The 24,851-nt window shown below is 39.9% G+C and overlaps 1 protein-coding gene across 2 annotated transcripts in view; it reads right to left on the bottom strand.

Moving 5' to 3' along the window:
* Window positions 1-24,851, bottom strand: part of TDRD9 (tudor domain containing 9) — a 151,790-nt gene that overhangs the window by 84,042 nt on the left and 42,897 nt on the right. For both annotated transcript variants that reach the window (XM_075926469.2, XM_075926468.2), the window contains 3 exons: window positions 23,098-23,262; window positions 4,636-4,739; window positions 226-284 (listed from right to left, as the gene is read on the bottom strand). In XM_075926469.2, coding sequence (XP_075782584.2) covers window positions 226-284; window positions 4,636-4,739; window positions 23,098-23,262 — 328 coding nt within the window. The remainder of the gene's footprint in view (window positions 1-225; window positions 285-4,635; window positions 4,740-23,097; window positions 23,263-24,851) is intronic.

Below are 24,851 nucleotides of genomic sequence, written 5' to 3' on the forward strand. Positions count from 1 at the left end.
CATAGAATGGAGAAAATGTACACAGAATTTCAAGTATGATATAATTCAATACTTAACCCAGTAGCTGAAAATTTGGGAGGGAGGATTGGTATCTTTTGTTAGAGGTTACTTTTTATTTGACAACATAGTCATACAGGTTTCGGCTAAAATGGAAGACTGATAAATGTACTAATGTTCACATGGCATTGTGTCATCAAAAGCACAACAAAAAATATCAGTACCCACCTGGAAGAAACACTAACACACTGCCACGCTCTGACAAAAGGCCATCATTTTTGTTCTCCCTAATATTAAATATATATTTTAATTAATTTACACTCTTTACTGACCTCAATGTATTACATTTCAGTTCCCTAAAAACCAGTTCATCTTGTAAGATTAACAAAAGTTCACTTTTCCTATAGGCTGTGCTATTTAAATTCACTGAAGAGACAAGATACAAAACATTACCTAAAGCTATATTTTCCATAAAACATGTACATAAATAATGAAAGCACATCTGCTCCTTGACCTTTAGAAATGTGTCACATGTAGAAGTACTGTATGAGTATCACTATTTGAGAATTAATACAGTATTAACTTCATTTAGTTAAAATTTGTGAAGCACAAACAATCCTTCCTGTACAAAAAATGTTATGTTAGCTATAACAGAAGCTTTTCCTATGTGGTAAGGAAAATTGCAAAGCTCATTATGATAAGCTAGGCCATCACATGAACTGCTAGAGGCATCATTCCAGTTAAATCTGTGGGTCACTACGTCCAGAGACTACTATCAGTTTAACATAATACAAAATTCTTACAGTTGATAGCAGTAACTTCATACTGTTATGTTAATTTAATAGTTAAGTATTCAATGGAATTTCCATCGACTACTCGACTAGTCAATAGGCACTTCCGCACTCCTACTTAGAAATATACAAGAGCCCCCGCTGGGGCTCTTGTACATTTCAAAGAAGGAATGCGGAACTCTGCGGGCAGCCTGGGCCGATGGGAAGATCCCCTGACTCCGGGCTGTACAGTGTGCCAGCTTTGAAATGTATAAGAGTCTCCAATGGGGGCTCTTCTGCATTTCAAAGCAGAAGCGCAGCATGGAGTCTGAGTTCCCCGCTGAGTCCCCTGCTGACCCAGGGCTCCATGCTGTGCTGCCACTTTGAAATGCTACACGGAGCCAGGGTAAGCTGGGGACTTCCCAGCAGGACCCAGGATTAGCTGGGGATTCCCCAGTTGACCGGGGGTCCAAAACCCGGGGTCAGCTGGGGACTACTTAGCTGATACCGGGTTCCACGGAAATGCCGTGCTGGAGCCTGGGATCGGCAGAGGAATCCCCAGCTGACCTTGGGCTCCACGTACAGCAGCGCCACATAGCAGATCCCCAGGATCAGCTGTGTGGCACTGTCCTTTTCAAATGCCAAAGTGGCGATTCAAAGCAGTAGCACTGCACAGCTGATCCCGGGCTCAGCTGTGCGGCACTGCCACTTCGAAATACCCCTTCTTCCCCCTCTTCCCCCCCCCCCACTTTGCTGCCTCTGATAGACGCAGCAGGGAGGGAGGGTAGTAATCGATTGTAAGGGTCAATTATGGAAGAACGCTATACGTCTGAAGGATAGGGGTGGTGCGGCCTGCATTCCCCCCTTTCCCATCTCCTCCTCCCTCTTCCCTACTACTGATGAATTAGAAGCAAGCCTCTAGGAACATACGCCATTGTAGCAAGAACGAATTGTAGATAAGGGCGGGTACATAATCTTATTTACCTAAATGTACTGATCATGTAAACAAAGTCAAAGGACAAGCAGTACAGCTGAGCCATACTGTAACAAGCAATGAGTAATCCCCAGAAATTTCCAGACTGCCACAAACAAGGTAGAGACATTGTATTTAAAGCTACACCAGAGCACAGCAATTTGGACCTCACTGATAGGCTTTGGGTACTGGCGCCTCAGAAGCTGAGACAGTCTCCCACTTAGTCCGCAGCCGAAACAGGGTTCCCTGTCTTGCAGAAGGGATGTAAGAATGCCTCTTTTCCTATCATGTTGTTCTTTTAGTTAAGGGGCACAGCTGATAGCTGTCAGAAAATAAACTGCTTGTGTTTGATAGATACCTGTGTAGCATGTTTTTGTACTTTGAGAACTCAGTGTCGGACCTGAGACTTACTCTTGCCAGTAACATTTTGGCACAGCGAGCAGGGTTCTCTTGGTACAAATCGCTCAGCATGTGGAAGAACGGGAAGCAGACGGGCGAGGGACACAATAGCGTAGAGCACCAAATTCCAGGCTGGCTGTACACATCAGCCTGGGGTTCGGTTGCTCAAATCAGGTATGATGTAACTCCTGCCATGCAGTTTGAGGGGGAGCTAGCTGATGGGATCAGTCCCACTGGTATCCAAAAGGTGCTGGAGGAATTGGAAGTGCATAAGAAGGATAAGGAGGTGCGTCAGCCCGGATGGCTATTCCTAAGTGCACTCCACAGCATATGTGAAGAGGAAAAGGAGTAAACTATGTTTTTAAAGCAAGTATTGCAAAAGTTTAGGCATGGCCCATGGTCTGACAGTACTTTAGATTGTTTATATTATGCAGACCTTGAAAGCAAATTGGCAAACATTTACAAACTCTTAATCTCACTCAAAAGATACTGCTGAGGTCTGGCTGTTATGAAAAATCCTGCACTGAGGAGTTTTAAAAAAAATTAACTGACTGCAAAAATGAATATTTGGATTTACCCAAGTAAAGGAATCAGAAGGTATGATGGCTAATCAAGGAACCCATCCTTCTTACTAAATTAGTAATGGACAAAACCTGTGTCCCTGGAAAGGAGCCACTTAGCAGAAAAGCAGAATCAGGTACAGACCATAAGAAGGAAATAAGCATGTGAAAGAGGGTAAGAGGTTTGGGGCCCTGTGTGGGCAAAGTAGAAGGAATAAGGAAAGCAGCAGAAAAGGCATTGGAAAGTTAAATTACTGGGAAAGAGGAAAAGTTTTCATTGGAGGGACAACGCAAGTGATTAAGGGTATGAGAAAGTGAGAAGTTGACTCCATGGGAGTGTGGAAGGAATTAAGCAATTGTTATAATGTATCAGAAGAAAACCTGCTATGAAAGACTCCTTGTTTCTTTGTGGCCTCTTTCCTAAGCAATGTGTAAATAATCCAGGCAAAGAAACAATCTAATTTAAATAGTTGTCTATGGACACTTTTTTAAAATGTGCTAAAAGAAAATGAGGGAAATTGAGGCATACCACCTTTAACTTAATAATAGAGCAGTGAAGCACTTTACCCAAACCTTCAAAAGCTGGTTTACAAAATGAAAGCATATTATTGGGTAACAGCAGGCCGATCAAGAAGTCAGCAAGAATACTTGTAAAGTAAAGGAGTATTACAAAATATGATGTGCTACCCCCACAGGGGTAGAAAATTTTTCTTTTGTCTTTTAGAACATGAGAAAGAGCTGGTACCAGCTGAAGAGCAACTGAAAAAAAAACCATGGTTCTACTGTCCTTAACATCCCTAGTTATAACATATTTTGTAAATGTAAAATGAAAATCAACATTCCCATATTGTACATGTAATGCACATTTTAATTATATCAATACCAGAAATATTAATTTTCACTGTAAAGTACTAATGTCTTTTCCTACGATGAGCACTTTTCCTTTCTGAAATTAAAAACTACAATAATAGTAATATGGGGAATGAGAACGTTGTATATGGTACTTTCAACTAGTATTTTAAAACAGTCAACAAAGCAGCACTATAGAAAGTACACAGTTTGAGGGGGGAAAAAAGAGAAAGCTCAAAAATTCCTCAATAAGTATGCTACTCATTTATCACATTAATATCCACATCAACACTTATATTCTATAGTGAAATTTGGTACAGTTTAAACTGCATGATTTTTTTAAAATGTTAAATCGTACATAATATTCAAGAAAAGCTTTTAGTCTAAAAAGTAAAGCTGTTTTTTCTTCAGTATATATTTATAAATTAGTAAAAAAAAATCAAAGAATGATTGAAAAATGTAATTTTAAGTTGCTATTCAGCACTAGATCAAGTTCTAGTAGCTTTAGGATTTCCTTTACCACATTCTTACAGATACTGAATACCAATTTACAAAATGCTAAAAGCAAGACAAATGAAATGGCCTTAATGTGTTCTATCCTCTAATATGTACATTAAGCATGAAAGTCTGAAAAATATAAACAAGATGACATCAGTCTTCATTGCTTCTTATATGTAATGCTTTCCTTAATTCTTTTGTTAATAAAACAAAGATTCAAATTCTGCTTCTTTGCTTCATATAAAGAACATTCAATTCCAGCCTGCAGCAAAAAGTCTAAAGTTTTCAGCTGACATAGCTTTAATGGTCACTTACGCATTGTGCCCTGGAGTATATTTTTAAAATTCAAGAAACTCAATAAAAGCTAGAAGGAATCTAAATACAATTAATATGATCAGAAATCAAGCCAATAAGTCATCGTTCAAGATAAAAAGAGAGGAAAAAGGTGCAAACAAAATTAAGTTCATGTCAAAATTATAATATAGGTACTGCAAAGAATCATATTCCCTAATTCTAGGGGAATTTTAACTTAGTTTACATTTTAACTTAGTTACAAATTCTTTACCAATAGACCTGAAGTATATCTTACCCACTTTCCTTCATTTCCATCTCATCAAACAATTGAATCAGAGAGACTGCAACTTCGTACATTTCTTTAGCAATCACTGGTTCCTCAAAGATTTGAGGAGAAAGCTGAGAGGGGGGAAAATGATGTTAAAATATCAACATTTAACACTAATACATTCAAGCCTATGTATTTTGAGTACAGTGCCAGCTAATTTTTCAGTACAAAAATAAATCTAGCACCTGACCTGAATTTTTTCAAGTTTTCTTGACCATATTAAAACCATTCCAATAGAGAAGACACGGAAGTCAGCCTGAAGATTTAAAAGGCTGGCTACTCAGAAGGGATGAACTTGTGACCCTCACAACTGATCTTACTACATTATTTCTTCAGACATTTTTGCAGATACTACAGCATTGCTCAACACCTATTCAGAAACATCTATTTTAAAAAATACTAAGATGTTGCTTGTAACAGTTATCTAAATAGAATAAGCACTATCAATTCCCAGTTTCCAGCAAAGTTTCCAGGTAATGACAGAAAAGGCTGCAGGATCCAAAACAATAATAGAAGTGTGGATTCATCCTTCTACGAGGATAAGAATGATCCCTCTCAGAATTCCCATAAGAAGTGCAATGCAGTGTTATGTTGTGATGACACAATCTGGCACTTAAAGCTATACTTCTTTTTACAGGAGTATTAGTGATCAGAACTTTTTTTAATCTCCCACTTTTTTTTCCTGTTTTCTGATGCAAAGCCCAAATTATAGTTATTCTAAAAAAATTAAGAATTATGATTTTATAAGTTAATACATTACTTTGCTTTGCAGAGTCCTCTGAAATACCTGTTCAAGTGGTAAGTAAAAATGATCAGGTAAGTAGACTGAGATTTATGTTAGATTCTCAAGAGATCATCATCTTCAGCCAAAGCTTTGTTGGCTCACCTTCATGAAGACAGAGTGCTTTCCTTGCTGTTCTGTGTCTGCTGATTTCATCATGACACTCCTAACTGTTTCAGAGGTGTAGCCAAGTTAGTCTGTAACTGGAAAAACTTAAAAAAACAACTAATAGTCTAGCAGCATCTTAAAGACTAACAAAACATGTAGATGGTAACACAAGCTTGAAGAGGGCTGTGCTCAAGAAAGTTCATGATACCATCTACATGTTTTACTAGTCTTTAAGGTGCTGCTAGACTATTCGTTGTTTTTTAAGTTACTCCTAATGGGATATGCCTTCTAAAACCTGAATGCCAAGCCACTCCCTTCTCCTTATTTAAATCCACTATTAATCTTACTGAATTACTGTTTACAATCTTTAGTCCATAGTCCTCCGGGGGTGCGCAGATTATGTCTAAGATTTCAAAAAGTGTCTGTACCTCCATTTGAAATTTTTTAAGATTCCACAAATGAAAAAAAGACTGAAAAACACTGATCTACAAGAACTAGGATAATTTAAAAAGTTACCAAAAAGCTACGATTGCACTGCATATCGGTACAAATACATATGCCAGAACTGAGACTCTACAGGATCCTATTAGTTTTCTTCTTCACTTTCCACTATCTGTTACCCATCCAATGCTGCTCATCTTAAAAAACAAACACAACCCCCTCCCCGCTCCCCCCATAAAACAACAAACAAAAACCCAAAGGAAGCTTTTTTTAAAAAAAAAAAATATGTATTGTAAGCAACTAGCATGTCTTGGTGTTGTGAAATAAGTCAATCTCATGGAGAGTCTCTGGTATCCCATACTTCTCATCATAGCCACTGGGTTCTTTTATCTTCTCTACGCTACTTTCCCAAACTAATTAAATGTACCCTCAGCCTTTTCATTGGCCACATGTAATCATACACCTTAGCCTGGTAGAGCATTTGCCACATAATTCTGCTTTTAAAACACGTTTGCTCAATCTTGAACTTCCACAAATTAACCATTTCTGTCTGGCTCATTCATGGCTTTTCTGACTGAAATGCTGCATTAGACTTTTTTCCAAATTTTTAGTATTTTCAAAGTCACTTAACACACACCCTTGAACTTCTCTGATTGTTGTTCCCACCAGTTCAGCTATTCCAGTATTAGTAGATCAGAGAAAAAGCAAGAGAAGGCAAGGAACTTGTGTTTTAAGAATTGCATCCTCTAAACTAGGATTACATGACACTGATTAAAACACAGGATACTTGAGTATCTCTTTTCCATAGCTTCTTCCTTCTCATGAACTTTATATATCCTGAAACTCATGCTCCAAGGCACACTACAAACTCAATCCACTTACCAGACCCACCTAGTTTCAATTATTTGGTCAGCAAATATTTCTCGTCTCTCTTCAACTTCCCTCACCAACGGCTTAATGCTCTCAAGCAGTGTTTTGTCATTATAGGGGTGTGCTGTTCATGTAAGCATACCCATAGCGACAAAGCACTGGTAAGAATGTTAAGCAGTTGTCAAAGGAAGTTGACTAGTGAAGAGGAATAGTTGCTGACCATGTAAACAATGGAGAAAGAACAATGTGCCTTAATATGTGAGCACGTAGGCATTCCTGAGCCAGTTTTGATCTAGTGCAGTGGTTCTCAAACTGTGGGTCAGGACCACAAAATGGGTTGTGACTCCACTTTAATGGGCTCATCAGGGCTGGTGATAAACTTGCTGGGGCCCAAAGCTAAAGTTGAAGCCTGAGATTCTCACCTGGGACTGAAGATGAGGCTTGGGCTTCAGTCCCCCATATCAGGGTCATGTAATAATTTTTGTTGTCAGAAGGGGCTCATGCTCCAAAGAACTGTGAAAACCACTGATTTAGCTAGATCACAACTGGCTTAATTAACAACAGCAGGGTAGTCACAGCAGCAGCTGGCCACTCAAGTCTTGAGAAGGGTTATATTCAAGAGGCTGGTTCATTCATTTCTGTCCCTGCTGCCAACTACTACTGTCACTCAAGTTAGCTATGATCTAGCCAGATGAAATCCATCTTGGGCATCCCAACAGGGCTGAAATTCCATCTCCTGACCTCAAAGTGCACACATCCTGAATTACACCTCATGTGTGCTTGAACGTCTCTACTTGCTGTTCCCACCAGTTCAGCTATTCTAGTATTAGTATTAGTGAGAAAGCAAGAGAGGGCAAGGATTGTGTTTTAAGCATTGCATCCTCTAAACCGGGATTCCATGACACTGATTAAAATGCAGTGTTCATCTGGAAACCTCCTATATAAAACACACCCACTGTGGCTGCCACCGGGAAAGAAAGACCAATTGTAGCCATGGTGAGCTAAGTTAGGGAAAATAGTGTTAAATGGAGCCAAAATGCAGTAAAAAGGCACTGCTGCAAAGTGTTAAGAAGGTAGAAGTTGAGAAGCTGAGAAGAATATTTGGTGAGCATATAAACAAAACTTGGATAGCTTTGGTGTAGATGGAGAACAGAGTAAGGACATATTCAAAACCCGTTCACACTGTATTTAATTTCTACCAGGCATAAAACTAACCTAATTTTTGTTTAAAAAATCCTGAACGGTCACATCAGAACAGCACAAATGCTGTATGAACTTGCTATTACTGAACAAGTTCACTTCATGCGAATGCTGAAACTAAAACTTGAAGAATTTAACTTTTCCACTGAAGGTTATTTATCTTTTCAAAATGAGGGAGTATAATAATTTTTAATCAACTTAATTTTAATGGCTTGGGTACAAAGTTGTACTTTTTTTAGTGTACTTGATGTTCTATGAGGAACTGCCTTCTCCTGGCTGCCAGAGTCTAACATGCTGCTTTTTAAATTATGTCTGCTTGAATAACTTTCAAATTTGTCTTTTCACTTTACTAGAGCTACTGGACCTCTCTGTTATTCCTCAACATGACAAGGCTAATGCACAACACATAAAGGTAATGATGTGACAATGAATAAAGTTCATAAATGCTAGCAGTTGTCTGAGGAGACCCATCAAAAAACAGACCTGATTTTGATGTATGCACTTCACTAACTTGCTTCTGGATTCCAAAAACTCAATCCAAAAGAAGCAAAAGAGTCACCCCAATAAAATGAGGAGAGACCTTATTATTTAATTTTTGCCAAATATAGTTTCTCAAACAAAACTTCAAGTGACAAAGCTTTCACTCCAAATAACATACACAATATTTTTCCAAGGGAACATACTTATTCTTAAAAGTTACTCATTAGGAACAAGAAAGATCAAAGGTGCAGGCTTTGTTGTGTCCCAGATTAAATATACAGCTGCTTACAAAAGGCTCTGCAACACTCCAGCTAACACCTCGGAATAAAATTAATAGCAATATAATCTAGACTGAACGAGGCCACTGTGTGTCACTGATGTGACATGAAAGCTGCATGTCTACACTTGGGCTAAAAAGTGGAAAAGCGTCCGTGGCCAATCTAGACGCGCTTTTCTGCAAAAAAGCCCCGATCGCCATTTTCGCGATCAGGGCTTTTTTTTGCGGAAAACAACTCTCTGCTATCTACACTGGCCCTTTTGCGCAAAAGGTTTTCGGAAAAAGACTTTTGCCCGAACGGGAGCAGCATAGTATTTCCGCAAAAGCACTGACAATCTTACATGAGATCGTCAGTGCTTTTGCGGAAATTCAAGCAGCCAGTGGTGACAGCTGGCAAGTTTTTCCACAAAAGCAGATGATTTTGCGGAAAAACTTGCCAGTCTAGATACAGCCTTGGAGTTAGGGATGTAATTCCCAGTTCTTGAAGACATGCTCATGCTAGCTCTCAGTTCACACACTAAAGGTGATAGCAGAGCTGGAACAGCAAGTGTCAGAATAGGCTAGTTGCATTGAGTATGTATCAATAGGGTCCAGGTGATAAGGGCTATTTTCAAAAGAGGACATACAAATTCCCTAGGAATTTGCATCTTCTTCCGATCTCACTTTTGAAAGCAGATCTTTTGAAAGTGAAAGTAGTCCAGACGCGTTCTTCCCCCCGGGGGGGAAAAAAACCCTCTCTCGAAAAAAAACGCTCTTCCTTAAAAAATTAGGTTTACGCATTTTTTTAAAAAAAGGCTTTTCCCCTCTTCCCCCCCCCCCAAAAAAAAACACGTCCCGACTACTTTCACTTTTGAAAGATCCGCTTTTGAAAGTGAGGTCAGAAGAAGATCGGGAATTTGCATATCTTCCGATCTCACTTTTGAAAGAGGATCTTTCGAAAACTAAAGTAGTTTGGACGCAGTTTTTTTCTGGAATTTGCATATCCAATGGAATTTGCATATCCTCTTTCAAAAATAGAACATAGTGTTCAGGCCAGTTAGCCCTGCCACAGCTTACCACTGCCTATGTTACCATGGCTACACTAGTTCAACGAGAGCAGTGTGTAGGGTTGTTAACTAGTTGACTATCTAATAAGCAAATGCTTACCAGATAGTCAACACACTAGTTGCTCCCCCCCCCCGCCGCTCCCACCCCGCTGCCTCGATCGGAAAGAGACAGCAGGGGAGGGGGAGAAACGGGGTGCTTCAAAGCAGCAGTGCCACATGGAGCCAGGCCAGACCCTGAGCTTCACACAGTGTTTCAAAGTGGCAGCACAGTGTGGAGCCCCAGGTCAGCTGGGGACTCCCCCACTGACCAAGGGCTCCATGCAGCTCTGCTGCTTTGAAATGCCACAGAGAGCACAGGGCTAGTGGGGAACTGCTTGAGTCCCACGCTGGCCCCGTGTTCCCTGCAACACTTTTCACCTCAAAGGTTGAGGCACCCTTATCGATTAACTGAATAAACGATGCAATTGCATAGACTATTTGATTAGCCAATTAATCTAAATGTATTATCCTAAGTAGTGTGAGCATGTCTACATTAGCCAGGAATCACAACCCTAGTTCCAAATAGTGATGTAAATTACTGTTAAAAAACTAGACTGCCATAATCACAGGCAGGGAGCAGCTGGAGCAGCCCCTGACGCATGACACACTGTGGTGGACCTGGTCAAATCACACATGGGGGACTGCTCCATCCTGGCCGGGCAGCACCCACTGCACCGTGTTGCTTATGGGATGCTGCTCCTCCGGCTGGATCAGGCACTGGTTAACCAGTTACCCCAGTAAGTATGCTGGTAAGGTAAATGCTTACCATGTAACCAGTTAACCCTTTACATCACTATTTCCAAATGTACCCTTAGATCATCAGGAGGAGTCTGAGAAACAGATGTGAACCGACAGAGAGCACCTTCACTCATCATGTTTAAAAAAAGGAACTATTTGGTACATTTAGAGGGCAGTGTTTACGCTGTGCATGGGCACTGGCTTATTTATTGTCCATTGCCATCAAAGGTAAAAAAAAATCTTTGCAAGAAGGCATTCCACTGGCCTACCAACAACCTACCACCCAGGAGCAAAATTTCTGGCAGAGTCAATCTTTGGAAAAACTTATTTTATATGACAATGAAACTTGGTTCTTCTCTTTGATAAACTGTACGATTTGATGGGGACTCTCCTGACACTGTTATGCAAGCACATATTATCAATAATGTCATGGTCCAATTAAATATACAGTAAATATCTAATAAATGTATTTATAGAATACCTAAACATGCCAACAGAATGGGAAAATACTGCCCTTAGGAAATTAAGCCAAACCGTGCCTTTTGCCTTCCTACAGTACAGAATGACCAGCATCACCTCTGTGTGACCTCTCACAACTGGGAAGCACAAGTACATATTATGAACAAGTGACTACCCATTCTCTCACTTAACACTTTCCTTCCCTCCTCTAGAAGAAAAGTGACAGGAGGGAATGATGTGTACATCAGATTCACCAGCATACGCCTATCCATAACGTAAGAGCTATTATAATCAGGGACAGGATAAAGGTACACAAAATACTGAACAATATAATGGTCATCTGGGTGTGCCTATTTATCTCCCATAATACAAGGACAAAGGAATAGTTAATTAATTTGAAAAGGTGTTTAAGCTGAATTTGATTAAAGAAAATCTATTTTAAAAACCAAATACAAAGTAACCTGTGGGACTCATTGTCAAACTGTCATTCAAAACAAGAATTTAGCAGGATTCAAATAAGACATTTTTCTAAACAACAGCAGCCACTTTTACATTAGGCTTTTACAGTAACTCCTATATAATGCAGTAGTTACCTTCCCAGAAAACTGTAAGGTATATAAAAACATGTTATATAAAGACTAAAAGGGAAATATAGATTAAATTCCCAGACATGACAAAGTTATACATGCTGCAGACATGGGCATGGAGGGAGTTTGGGTGCAAGAGGGTGCTCAGGGAAGAGGACTGGGGCATGGGAAAAGGCGCAGGGTGCCGGATCTGGGGGGCGCTCACCTCAGGCGACTCCCCATGACTGCTGTTCCTCACAGAGCCATGGCTAGACAGCTCTGCATGCTGCCCCAGTATCTCCTCAAGCGCTGACCGTGAGGGTGGCCCTTGAGGAAGGAGGCAGTGTACAAAACTGCCTGGCTATGTCTGCCTGGCTATGTCTCCTACTCCAGCAGGGCAGCAAGCAAGGGAGCTGCTTGCAAGGAGCGGCCCAAAGTGAGCACCCTTCCTTCCCCCATCCCGATCTGGTATCCCAAGCCCCTTCCTGCGAGCACCCTCGTGCATCCAAATTTTCTCTCGTAAGTGTGCACTATTTTAAAATAGCACATGCAACATAAAAATGGGTCACTAAATGAAAACTTCATTATATCAAAAACACACTATATAAACATGCATTATATTAGGGTTTACTTAATGTATTTTTTAAAACAAAGGACTATCAAGTATTATATTTCAGGGCACATGCAAACAAGCAATAGATGGTTTGAAAAAAATCAAGGAGATGTAAGACATGATTTAAGTCATCTTATTTTTTTAATTATTGATTATACATCAGATTAAGGCTTTGTAAAATTAATTTGAAGATTTGTGCTACTGCAATCTTATAATTTAATTTGTTGTAAATTTTAATCTAAGTGCTATGTTGATAAATGCAATATTCATGGGTTTAATGTGAAGAGGTGTAGCATTAGGAGCTAAAATTGTATTTATTAAAATCATAAATTGTGCCACTTCAAAAGAGAATTGCTTTATATTATTTGGCTTTCAATCCATTACTGAAATTACCACACATTTTATACACTCAAGCAATTTACAAAAATAGGAGTCATAGGCTCCTAGGTCCAAATTCAGGCATGTATAGATGATATTTTCAGAAGTAACTCACAATTTCTCTTTCGTATCTATTCCTATCTGGTCCTTACCACTGTCATAAGTACAATTATGTAACAGATGGATGTCTGATCTGGTATGGCAATACTAATGTTACCTTATGTCCTGTTGATCTCTCAAAACATACATTTCCATATTTATTTGGCTACCAAAGCTTCCAGTTCCCTTTTCTCCATAAGCCTTTCTTTTGCCCATCCTCTTAATAAACATTGCTACCTATAACCTGAAGATAGTTTCCAAGCCTGTATTTCTTACCAAGCTGTACAATGAGGCCAGTAAACTAAAGCTTCACAATTCATTTCCTATTTTTCTCCAGCTTGTATAAAAACCAAGAGGTTGTATGTGTGCTTTTGAGTAGCCCTAAGGTACAAATACAACTTGAACCATCATGTTTGTTCCTCCCTACTAAGCAAATGGTTGTAGCCAAGAGGGAAAAAGAGATGAATAGTAAGAAATAAAGAAAGTCAGGAGAATTAAAGCTGAAAGGCCATTTCTAATACCTAGAGTAATCAAAACACTTTAAAAAGCCCACCCATCTTAAGTAGCTGCCCCCTAGTCATGATCTTTGAGTTGAAAGATGTGGCAACTGACTTGTAAGCTGTCACAATTTTGATAAATGCAACTTGATAGACAGACTTCCCTGTGAACTTCCCAGTTATCTTTTTGTGTCATCTATCATCAAGAATATTTCAAAGACATCAGAAATTACATAATCTCCTCCATGCTGTCCATTTGAGCCAACATGTCACTGCTAAATATATGGATGCTGACAGGACATTGTTATACTAAGTTTCTTGCAGGCTTTTTCTGATGCATCAGAATTTTGATGGCTGCAGGAACCTATTAGTTTCTTTGGTAGTCACTGTGCTGAAGAGAAAGAAACATCTGACTACTGTAGTCAATTAAATCTCTCTTAACTCTCTTACAAATTGTCTTGTCTTTTCCTTTTTCTATAGGCTTTATCCTTTGACATGGTAGAAACTGTAATGAAATTAGATATACTGTAATTTCATTAATTCATCAATTTTTGCATTGTGTGTCAGTTAATCAAATTTAATTGATTGTTTCCACATCCTAGTTATTTTTAGAATGGATATACCTGTAGTAAGGATCCAAACTTGGGTGGCTAGACTGTCTTGAGAGCTGCATGTGGCTCTTTTACAGTTCAAAAGCAGCTTGCAGAGCCCCACCCCCCCATTCAAACTTGGAGAGAGAGCTTGAGAGCAGCAGAGTGGGGGGCAGGGACTTCTGCCCTGTTGGGAGGAGGGGTCTCAAAGTTGTCAGCTCCACAGGGTGTACTGGGACTTGGAACTTCAGCCTTGAGCCCTGGCAGGTGCCTCTCCTGAAGCATAAGCCCTGAGCCCCAGTAGGCTCATGCCAGCTCTCAAACTTCTGTAAACTGTTGTATGCTGCTTGGAAGATCATTAAGTTTGGCCACCTCTAGTCTAGGCCAGTGTTTTTCAACCAGTGGTACGAGTACCCTGAGAGGTACTTGAGAGAAGTCTGGGGAGTACTTCAACACAACTGAAATTTGGAGAAAACTGAATTTTTGTTGTAAGCTTTACAGCGCTTTATTATTTTTGTACTTTTTATCCCCAAAAATGTCAGCACCTGCCCGGCTACAATGAAATTGTTTAAACAAATGTGTTGCAATGGTCAAAAAAAAATTGTGTCTGAAAACTGTAGGTATTAGGGGTACTTCTAATTTCATTTTTTTAAAGGGGTATTTTATAAAAAAAAGGTTGAGAAAAACTGGTCTAGACTATCACTGTACTGAGGTCAGAAACAAGCTTTCCATTTTATCCCAAATAGCTTGTTAACCTTCAATGTTCCTTAATCTCATCTCACAATATGCCACTATAAATTAATGTAACAGAGTTAAACAGGACACTCAAGTGTGAGTCTCCCCACAACTGTTTCAACCAAGCCTCATATCACAATGCTGCTGCTCCCAAAATAATCCCAATTTGTGTCCAATATCATCTCTTTTCTGCCACTCAGATTCACAAGCAGACCTGGTTAGAGCCCAGAGGTTTCACTAGGACTGTTATTGATCATGTCCTAATTGACAATCATTGGCAGTCAATAGTCATGGATGTATGACTTTGCAGAGGTACCTAACTTGACACTAACCATCGGCTTCTGCTGAAAGACGCTCTCCTTGCACTTCGATGACAGCTAGCCAATTAGTCCAATTCAGTCAAAAGCTGTTATTAGACCTGAGCTCTCAGACAGCTTTCCATTCTGGACTGCTGAAGGCTGCTAAAGTATTAGAGACTTAAGCCTCACCCCCTCTGGTATCTGATGAAGAATAGCATTACTTCAGGGGGTAGCCGAGTTAGTCTGTACAGGATAAACTAAGAAAACAAAAAATGGTCTGATAGCTCTTTATAGACTAACAAAACATGTAGATGGTATCATGAGCTTTCATGGGCATAGCCCGCTTCTGCACACGGAAGCTCATGATACCATCTAAATGTTTTGTTAGTCTATAAAGAGCTACCAGACCATTTTTTGTTTTTTAAGTTAATAGCATTACTGTAATTCAAGTCATCAGTGCTGACTGCTGCTAAATTCATGCCAGGGTCTCAGCCCTTCAAATACTAATGGATTACTAAGGATAGAGACATGCAATGCAATTGGAGGTAAGAAAAAAGGAAAGGCTACAATTTGAGTCTTCAAAGATGCATCTGCTAGGAGTAAAAGCGAAGGCCAAATGGCTTCTACTTTGAAATGCCATCATGTCATTGTTTAGGAAAATACATGGAATCCTGGTAGTAGACTCAAAAAGCCAGTTTAGAACATGCTGCTGCCAGGCACAAATCTCTTCAGTCCCTAGTCTATGTTTAGGAATCTGCAAGCACAGACAGCACTAACTTATCAGTAAAGAACTGGGATGGCAGCATCAGCCAAATCCTACAAGAACAGTTGCACAGATGGGAAGATCATTTAAAAAAAAAAAAAACAAAACTTTTCTGAACGGTCTGTCACTGCAGACCCTCATCCATGTGAAGCAAGTTCCAGCAAACACACCTTCCTTCAACCAAGTGGATCATACTCCATAAGCTGAAGTCTGGGAAGACACTAGGGATTTATCACTACTATAGCCTGGTTGAAAAGAATTTGTTATTGTGCCTCTTTTCAAAAAGGGTGATAAGCCAAATATAGCAACTATGGTGGTTACACTGTTAGTTCCACAGAAGCTCTTTGGCTTTTGTATTAATAGCATGACTCAATGATGCACCTCATGGTGAAGGCTAGGATATTCAGTGCAGCTTTAGATCTCATTCCACAGATCTTTACCTTAAGACAGTTTTTTTTGAGAAGATGGATTAAATAAATCTTGCATAGCACTTTTTTAGAGCCTTCCATCAGGCCTTTCATTCAGTTCATTGAGCAAGTTGCAGGATCTAATGAGGTGACTCCATGTCCCTCAGTATCACTGACAGAAGAGCTCTATAGTGGAACCAAAAACTGTATTCAATTCAATTGCTGGTCTAGAGCACTGTTTTTCATTTCCACATGAGTTCAGGAAGGCTATGTTCTAGAAGCCATGGTTCTCTGTTCCAGGTCAGTGAAAGCTGTGGGAGTGATGCCCACAGGTGAAGGGGCCATTGCAGGTTGCCCACCACCAGTCTAGAATATTGCTACACATTTTCTGGATATGAACACAAACTCTCTATAAATATTTAATGAGAAAGGTAAACAAAGGGCTCTAACTCTGAATTAAAGGTTATATAACCAAACTCAAGCCTTCCAGCTTTCTCAGCGAGTTTGTTGTTCCAGGTAAGTAGGTTACAATACCTTGCATAATTTTAAGATAGAAAAGTTAGCACCAGTAAGTGCTCATTTCACATAAGTACTGCTCCGTATGGTCACATGTCTAAAATGACCCTAGAAGAGTCTTCCTTCTGACCCCACTGAAAGAAGCAAGAACTGCTCCAAATCAAGTTATAAACAAGTTCAACACACAAAAAGTTTTAAAATGAGCCACAAATACTGTCACAAATGCTGTGCTGCTGTAGTGCGCTGGGAAGCAGAATGCAATTCAGTCACTCCCTGACCTGGATGGAAAGTATTATCCACCAGCCTTATATTGAGCAGTATGTCACCTTGTGCAACACCACAGCTGTGCTGGCCAGCATGCAGGATGGGCCACAATCTGATCCAAAGTAAGGATCTATTTGTAAATGTATTATTCATATCCTTTTACAAGAACCAATAATTCTTATGAAAGTCATGGAATAGTATAGCATTGAACTTCTAGTTAATTTGCTATAACTGCTTTTACCATAACATACTGTTTTGTTCACGGTGATAGCAGTAAACAGAATAAAAAGTTACTCTTACACATTTAATCTGGATTAGTTTCAAACAGTGTCTCATTGCAACTATGCTTATTCAAGCCCAGCTAGTGGTGAGTCTGTGACAAGTAAGTCAACTTTATAGTAATCATTGTGTAAAACTATATAGCTTTTAAATGACGCAGTTACTCACAGATACTTGTTTTCCTTAATCTTCTCACCTCACATCCTGCCCAGAAAAATCCTTTGTAGAGAGCATGATTGCTCCACCAATTAGAAAGCAGGAAGCAAAAAATCCACCATAGGTGGCATATAAACCGTAGACCAGAGCTTCTCAATACGTGGCCCGTGGGCTGCCTGCAGCCCATTTGTTTGCGGCCTGCAGTGGGGTTGGGGTATACATTCAACATACGGCCAGCATGTGGGATCCTTTGAACATGGCCTTCACTGGGAACATGTTCCACAACAGCGAGGTGTCTCCCAGGTGGGGTGAGCATTGAAAGATGGAAGCGAACTGGGTGGCTGTAAAAGATGGGTAAAGAGTGTCAGAGTTTCTAGCCCCCAGGGAGGTGGTGGCAGGAGTGCTAAGGCATTGTGGGAAGTAATGGTTGCTTAGCCTAGTGGGCAGAGCCTGACAGGTGCTGACTGGCTCGCACTGGCTACGTTTGGATCCAGCACCAGGCTTAATCTTTGTATTCATGCCAATCACTGTGAAAAACGGTTTACATATATTTGCATGTATATGCAACTACACTTAAGTTGCGGCCCTCGGCATGTGCTGTATCATTGTGGCCCCCGGGGCTTCCGAGATTGAGTAGCCCTGCCACAGACCATCCATTTTCTCAGTAAGAAAGCTTCCAAAGCAGGAAAATAAATAAAAACTTAGAATAAAATATTTCAAGCAACAATCGCTGAGGGAAGACAAAAAAGATGAAAGAAGAAACTATCACAACAAACAAGATCAGTAAGTCTTCCTTCCTTCTCCCAGCACATTCAGGAAAATCTATTCCAGGAAAGACATAGAGAATGCAGAAGTAATTCAAAGGAGGATTTACCTATAGTGGAACTTGCACAACCAACTAGCGCCAGACACAACCAGCTCATAGTGGCAGATTCAAATATGTTATGATCACCAAGTCGCCTTACAAACATAAGAGGCACCTTGATTCTTCTACACCGAAAGTAACACCATGTCCTAAGAAAACCTATGCTTATGGTACAAGTGTGAGGTTTCATCGTTTTGAAGACACAATATTTCCACAAGAAGATAGTAAATTTTATCATTGGCAGTGCCTTCACTAACGCTCTTAAAAATAAAGTATTTACCATTTCTGAAACTTTATCCAAATGAAATCAAAGAAAAGATGAAGCACATCACGTACAGAAGGCAAAGAAGACTGAATGCAACCAGATGTGCAGGGAAAGAGAACCTAATAAACTCAATTCTCTGTATCTGGGAAGAGAAGTTGATGGCAATTAAGTGTGTCTCAGTGATAGAAAACAATTTCAGAAATACTTAAATGCACTTGAGAGGGAGATCTATATGCATTTGCAAAACTAACAACGCTCAACTGAAAAAGAGAAGGTCCGTGTCCTTTTCAGAGGGGAGTAAAACAGACTCTTTGCCTGGGAATGTCAACTAACGTCCCTTCTCTGAGTGGATCTACGGCAGGCAATAAGAAGGGAATTAGAAGAATCAAAATGAGGTTTTCACAGTAAATAGCTTAAAGGAGTAAAAAATAAATGACTGTGAAAGGCTCAAAGGCTAGATCACCATGGGGGTTAAAAACAGAGAATTAAGGAAAATAAGGACATTGCTGAAAAGCTACTTGATTTCTTTGCAACTGTCTTCACCACCAAGCCTGCTGGGGAGGCACTACATGAACATACTCTTTCCTGGTTAAAAAAAAAAAAACATGTTACTATGAGACAATGGAAGCATCAGAGGAAGAAGTGACAGAGCAAACTGATAATCAGTACATCACCAGGTTCAGACAGTGTACACATTTAACAGTTCTGAAGGAGTGAAGTATCAGAAGCAAGCTGATAATAGCATGCACTTATAACAAAATGAAAATTAAGCCCCTGTTCTAGAGGACTGGAAAGCAACTAACGTAGTCCCAATATTTTAAGGTGTCTGTAGGACTATTCTGAGGAATTACAGAAGAGTAAACTGGTAAACTGGTTAAAATGAAAATTTTAATAAAAGAACAAAATATTTTAGAAGATGATGATATATGGTCTAAACCATCAGTTTCCACAAAAGAAATGGCATTTCACTTATCTTAGATTTTATTGAATATATCAATAAGGCAGTGAATAAAGAATTGATTAGCTTCTGTAGTCTTTTTTTTGTGGAACCTTTTAGATAGACTTTTGAAAGGCTAAATAAGTTAGTTATTCATTGGGCAAGAGGCAAAGTTTTGTCAAGAATCAAAAATACGACACGGGACAGAAAGTAAAAGGTAGGATTAAGTGGTCAATTTTCATCCTGCCAAAAGATTAACAGTGGGGTGCTGCAAGATTCCACATTGATTCCCATGTTTATCTGTTAATTGTGTGAAAGAGAGGATGAGCAGTAAGGTAGTAAAAATTCCAGATGACAAAGTTATTGGGGTAAGTCAGGGACCAGGAAGGATAGAGAAATTACAGAAAGACCTTGCAAAGGCAGGTGAATGGACAACAAGCTGATAAACTAAAGTTGGTGTCAATAAATGCAAAATAATCCACATTGGAAGTAAAAATTAAGTCACTTGAAGAACAAAATGCTTGAACAATATGGATAAAGTCTGCCTTTTGTATGAATCAATATTTAGCCACATCTGAAATACTGTGTGCAATACTAGCCAGCTTTCCTCAAAAAGGATATTGCAGAACAAAAGTGGGGGAAGAGGAGGTCAGAAAAGAACAAGAATGATCAAAGGCATGGGAAAACTCGTTGAGAGATTCAAAATCTTGAGACTTCTTACCCTAGAAAGGAAATAAATAAGAAGGGACATGAAAAAAACCCAGAGAAGATAAAGTGAGAGCTTCTGTCCTCCCTTTCTCTCTCCCCCTCTCAAACTCAGGAATTGTGATGTGAGAAGCCCTTAATGCCAACTGGCCAGGGGGCTCCAGGAATGTCCTCATTCTGATGTGTCTCAGAGGGTAGCTGTGTTAATCTGTATCTGCAGAAAACAATGAGGAGTCCTGTGACACCTTAGAGATTAGCGGATTTATTAGGGCATAAGCTTTCGCAAACACTTATGCCCTATTAAATCTTTTAGTCTCTAAAATGCCACAGGACTCCTAGATGCTCAATCTGGGTAGTTATAATGTCTAAATAGAAACCATAAGGTTTGGGAAGATAAGCAGAAAGCAATGAAGATAACCTAATTATCCTGCACCTAGGAAGTAAATGGGCAAAGCACTTACATTAAAAAAAAATGGAATCTCAACCAACTTTAATTGAAATGCCTCAAAGAACTTGGGGGGGGGGGATGGGAAACTTCTTTAGACAGGAGGCTAACCTGTTATTTAAGTTTTGTCTCTAGAAAGCAAGACTGTTTGCTTATACTTTGCACTATTACTTATACCTTGACTTTATGATAAACTTATTATTGTTTTCACTATCAATATCTATATGCTGAGATGGTGCTGATGAGTTCAGTCATACAATCTGACATGGACACTGTGTTCACTGGATAATGGGCTGAATACTTCAGAGATACTCGGGCACGAAGGTGCGTCTACTGCTAATCTGTAAAGCTAAGTAAGGTTGGCATACTTCAGAAGAGAGTGCTTGAATGACTAAAAGGTGGGTGACGTCAGAGAGAGGACACCCAATTAATTGCACATAAGACTTCCTCGTGCTGAAGTCAGGAAGGTAAACAAAGTGATCCAAAGCCCTGGGTACCCTGAGAACTGTCACAAAAACAAGGGAACATTAAATCTAAAAGTTGAGGAACACAAGACTGATAAAAGAAAATACATTTTCAAGCACTGGGCCACTGGATTCTGGAACTCATGGCCATAGCCACTGAGGCCAAGAACTTAGCAACATTCCAAGAAGGACTGAAAATTTATAAGGATATCAAGAAAATCCAGAGTTATCACAGATAGTAACACCACATTTTTTAAGGGATATCAAACCTAGATCTTCAAGGTTTAAACCTATCTCTACCTATCAGAGATTAGGATGAGACACTAATATGAAAGGAACAGGATTAGTAGGGGAAAATTACCAAAAATCTTCCTAGAGTAATATTCTTACATTTTCCTCTAAAGCATCACAATGAAGTCTGATCAAATACAGCAATTCCTATGTCCTTATATATTGCAGGGAATTCACCTTGAGTCCCAAATTTAAGCTAATAGTATTCTGGAGGAGAGAATGACTGTTTATCCTATTATTTATAGCACCAAAAAGGGGAAGTTGCTTTATTAAAGAGCATTCATTTGAAATGGATTGTATGTTTGACTTCAGGTTGGGCAATCAGAAACTTCTTAAGAAACTTAGGTTAAAATTACACCTCTGATCAACCTCAGGCAGTCAAGCCCAAGAATCCTGGGCTGGAGAAAACCACCAGACTTTGCGACCAGAGTTCCAGCCTGAAAGGCTGTTTCCAGAGCACAGAATAAGTGATGCTCCCGAAGTTAGAGAACCAGGAGTGATGGGGCCACATGCCAAACAAGCAGCAGTTGTTTCTAAAAGCTCTCAAAAATCTTGGATAAACTTGCTTCCAGGAGCTGATAGGTCAGGGCTTCTTGCTGGAGATAAATGTGTCCGCTATTGTAGATCTCAAATGCTTATTGTAGATCTCAAATGCTGACAAACTAAAAGAAAACATGAAAGTAAAGGCCCAGTCCTGCAAAGTTTTCCTTGCCTAGAGGCATTAAGGAATAGAGGCACCCTCTGAAGTTGATAACGCCAACTTATCTAAATGTTCTCTCTCCTATCCCACAAAAAAAAAAAAAAACCCACACACATACACGCACCACAACACCAACACACACGCGCGCACTCGCACACACACACACACACACACACACACACACACACACACTTAACAAATAGTCAACCAACCAGAGTTTTTACCCCAAAAGAGAGGAGACTCTGACTACGGAAGCCGCACTAGGAATTGCACCATTACTACTGATTTTAGCTGAAAAGTGTTAGGATGCTATGGTGAGGGAAGAATTATGAAACTAAGTAGATGGCGTGATGTGGGAAGCAGGAGATTGGGAGGTCCAAGTTACCTAGTCTGGAAGTCACACTAGACTAGGACATGTGGAAGACAACATTTACTGGGACTATAAATATAAACAGGTCATCTAAGACTCCAGCGCAATGATGCTGAGGCTATGAGAAATGTGAAGCTGTGTTCCTAAAAATGAAAGGTGCCTAAGTACAACAGGCACACTTCCTTATGATGCACACCAGACTGGGGAGATAGGAGAGAAGCTCCCACCCATGGCAACTCTAGGGGCACAGCATAGCATAAGACTAATGGAGACCCTCTACTGAAAAAGTGCACTACTAAACAAAATCTTTCATTTTTTTGTGCTATAAAGGGGAAAACAAGGCAGATTTCGGGAGTGGGGGGCATAAGGAATGAAGTACCCACTATTCTACATTCTCAGAACACAGGAAGCAAAGAAAAAAAAGTAGGTGGTATGGATGGTTATATACTAATTTACACGTCTTCTCATTCGGCTTCCTGATTGGTGGAGGCATTAAGCCACTGGTGAAATCTGTTGTTGGTTAGAATGTTTAAACTCCTGAAACACTAATAGGTATCTAGACTTTCAGAACTAGTTTAATAATGTATATGCTTCAGAGGAGTAGCCGAGTTAGTCTGTAACAGGAAAAACTTAAAAAACAACAACCTCAAGGTACTAGTAGACTATTTGTTGTTTTTTAAGTTTTTTAAATAATTTATCTAGAACATAAAGGCATCATATCTTTGAAGAGTCCATCCCAAATGCTACTATGTTATAACAAAGGAAACAAAATATTGTTAACTGTACCCTGAGATGACTAATGTGCTTCAATTCATTAAGATAGTATTCCTCAATGTCATGGGGTTTGCCTTCCACCTCAAACACGTAGGCTGGATTCAGTTTGTTACGAATAGGAACGGCAAAGTAGTCAGCAAATTCTTTACAGTTGATTGTAGCAGACATCAGAATAACCTGTTAAAAGAAATCTGTATAATTTACACATCAGCAGCAATCCACATCATGTCACACTGAGCTTCAAGAGTCAAAGTTATTGCTAAGAATACAAACCTAACAGAATATTTAAGTCTTCATTATCTTATCATTCCTACATAATCCTTAACAGGAGAAAAGTTTATGGCAGATATTTTGTGCATTCTTAGGGAAATTTAAATGTAAGAGACAAAGGGCACTTAGACTTCCAACCCAGAAGGGCAAGACTACTTCCTCTGATTCATTTAATAAGATAGTTTTAAACATCTCAAGTGATGAGACTTATCACTTTCTTTGGAAAATTATACCCCAGTTTAATATCTTCCTAAAATACTTATAAATAACGACGTCATTTTAAGTCTACACTGTGGGTGCTACAGCAGCTATGCCACTGAAAGTCCATAACAGATGCAAACAGCAAGGGCATGGGATTTTCTGTTTGTATAGAAACACTGCCTTCCTGAATAGGAGCAGGGAATAGGATGGCATAATATGGCACTCAGGGTTGTAGATTTTTCAAACCCCCTGAACTTGATCAATTGAAGTATTAAGTAAAGACTTCAGTCTCCTCTCGATTTCCTCTCCTTAATGGTATCACACTAAATTCTTCTCTTGATTTCTGTATCCTTCAGAATATTTGTAAACCATTTCCACCTCAAATATATTTTTAGACAACAGGCCATGGAATCAATAGTGTCATGTTCCATACTGTCCTGCTTAGCAGCACAGAAGAGGCAGAAATCACCCACAGGTCGCCTGTTGGCAATTTTCCTGGCATGAACGTCATCAATAGGCATACAGCCAGCATAGTCAACCTAGATACGTTCCTCCCATGAGGGAGGAAGCTCATTGGGGCAAGCCAAGCAAGCGACTGGAATGCACAATCCTATAGTTATCTTTCGCTGTTATACAGATGGCCTGAATTAGCTCAAAAGTTGTACCAACTTAGGCTAGCACAGAGAATTAGTGAAATACAAATGGCTGTTAATTCTCAGATTTTTTTTCTCCTTCTCCTGTGAGTCCCTAAGCAGCTATAGTAGATGGAAGCCAACTTTTGCTAGATGATCCCCTATACTTGGACAAGAACAGTTAAAGCTCACTATAACCAAGAATAGAAACAGAGTAACAGACCTATTCCCTTTAGAAATGTTATTTAGTGTGTAATTGAACAGTGGTGTAACCATGTCAAATTTGAGCAGTTAGATGACACTTCAATAGTCCCCGGAAGTGGGGCTGGCAGCCAGTGCGTTCCTGAACCACACGTAGGGAGAGCCCTGCCACTCCATGTTGTTTCCTGTGTCTCAGATTCTCCCCCTCCCCCCTCCTCCCATGGACAGGGGCTGCTTCATGGGATGCTAGAGCAGCCTCTGTCTGTGGGGAATTCAATACCCCACCATGGAAAGGGGCTGCTGCTGAGGAGCAGCCTGTCTGAGGTGAACCTGGGCCTCCTGCGGACAAAGGCTGCTTCGCAGCAGCCTACGCACCCCTCATCCCCGCTGCTTCCTCTATCTGATAGAGGCAGCAGTGTGGGGGTGCAGGGGGCACCATAAAGCAGGTGCTTGGGGGAGCCA

This window comes from Pelodiscus sinensis, chromosome 5, assembly GCF_052426305.1.
Source record: "Pelodiscus sinensis isolate ZL-2025 chromosome 5, ASM5242630v1, whole genome shotgun sequence".
NCBI lineage: Eukaryota > Metazoa > Chordata > Testudines > Trionychidae > Pelodiscus > Pelodiscus sinensis.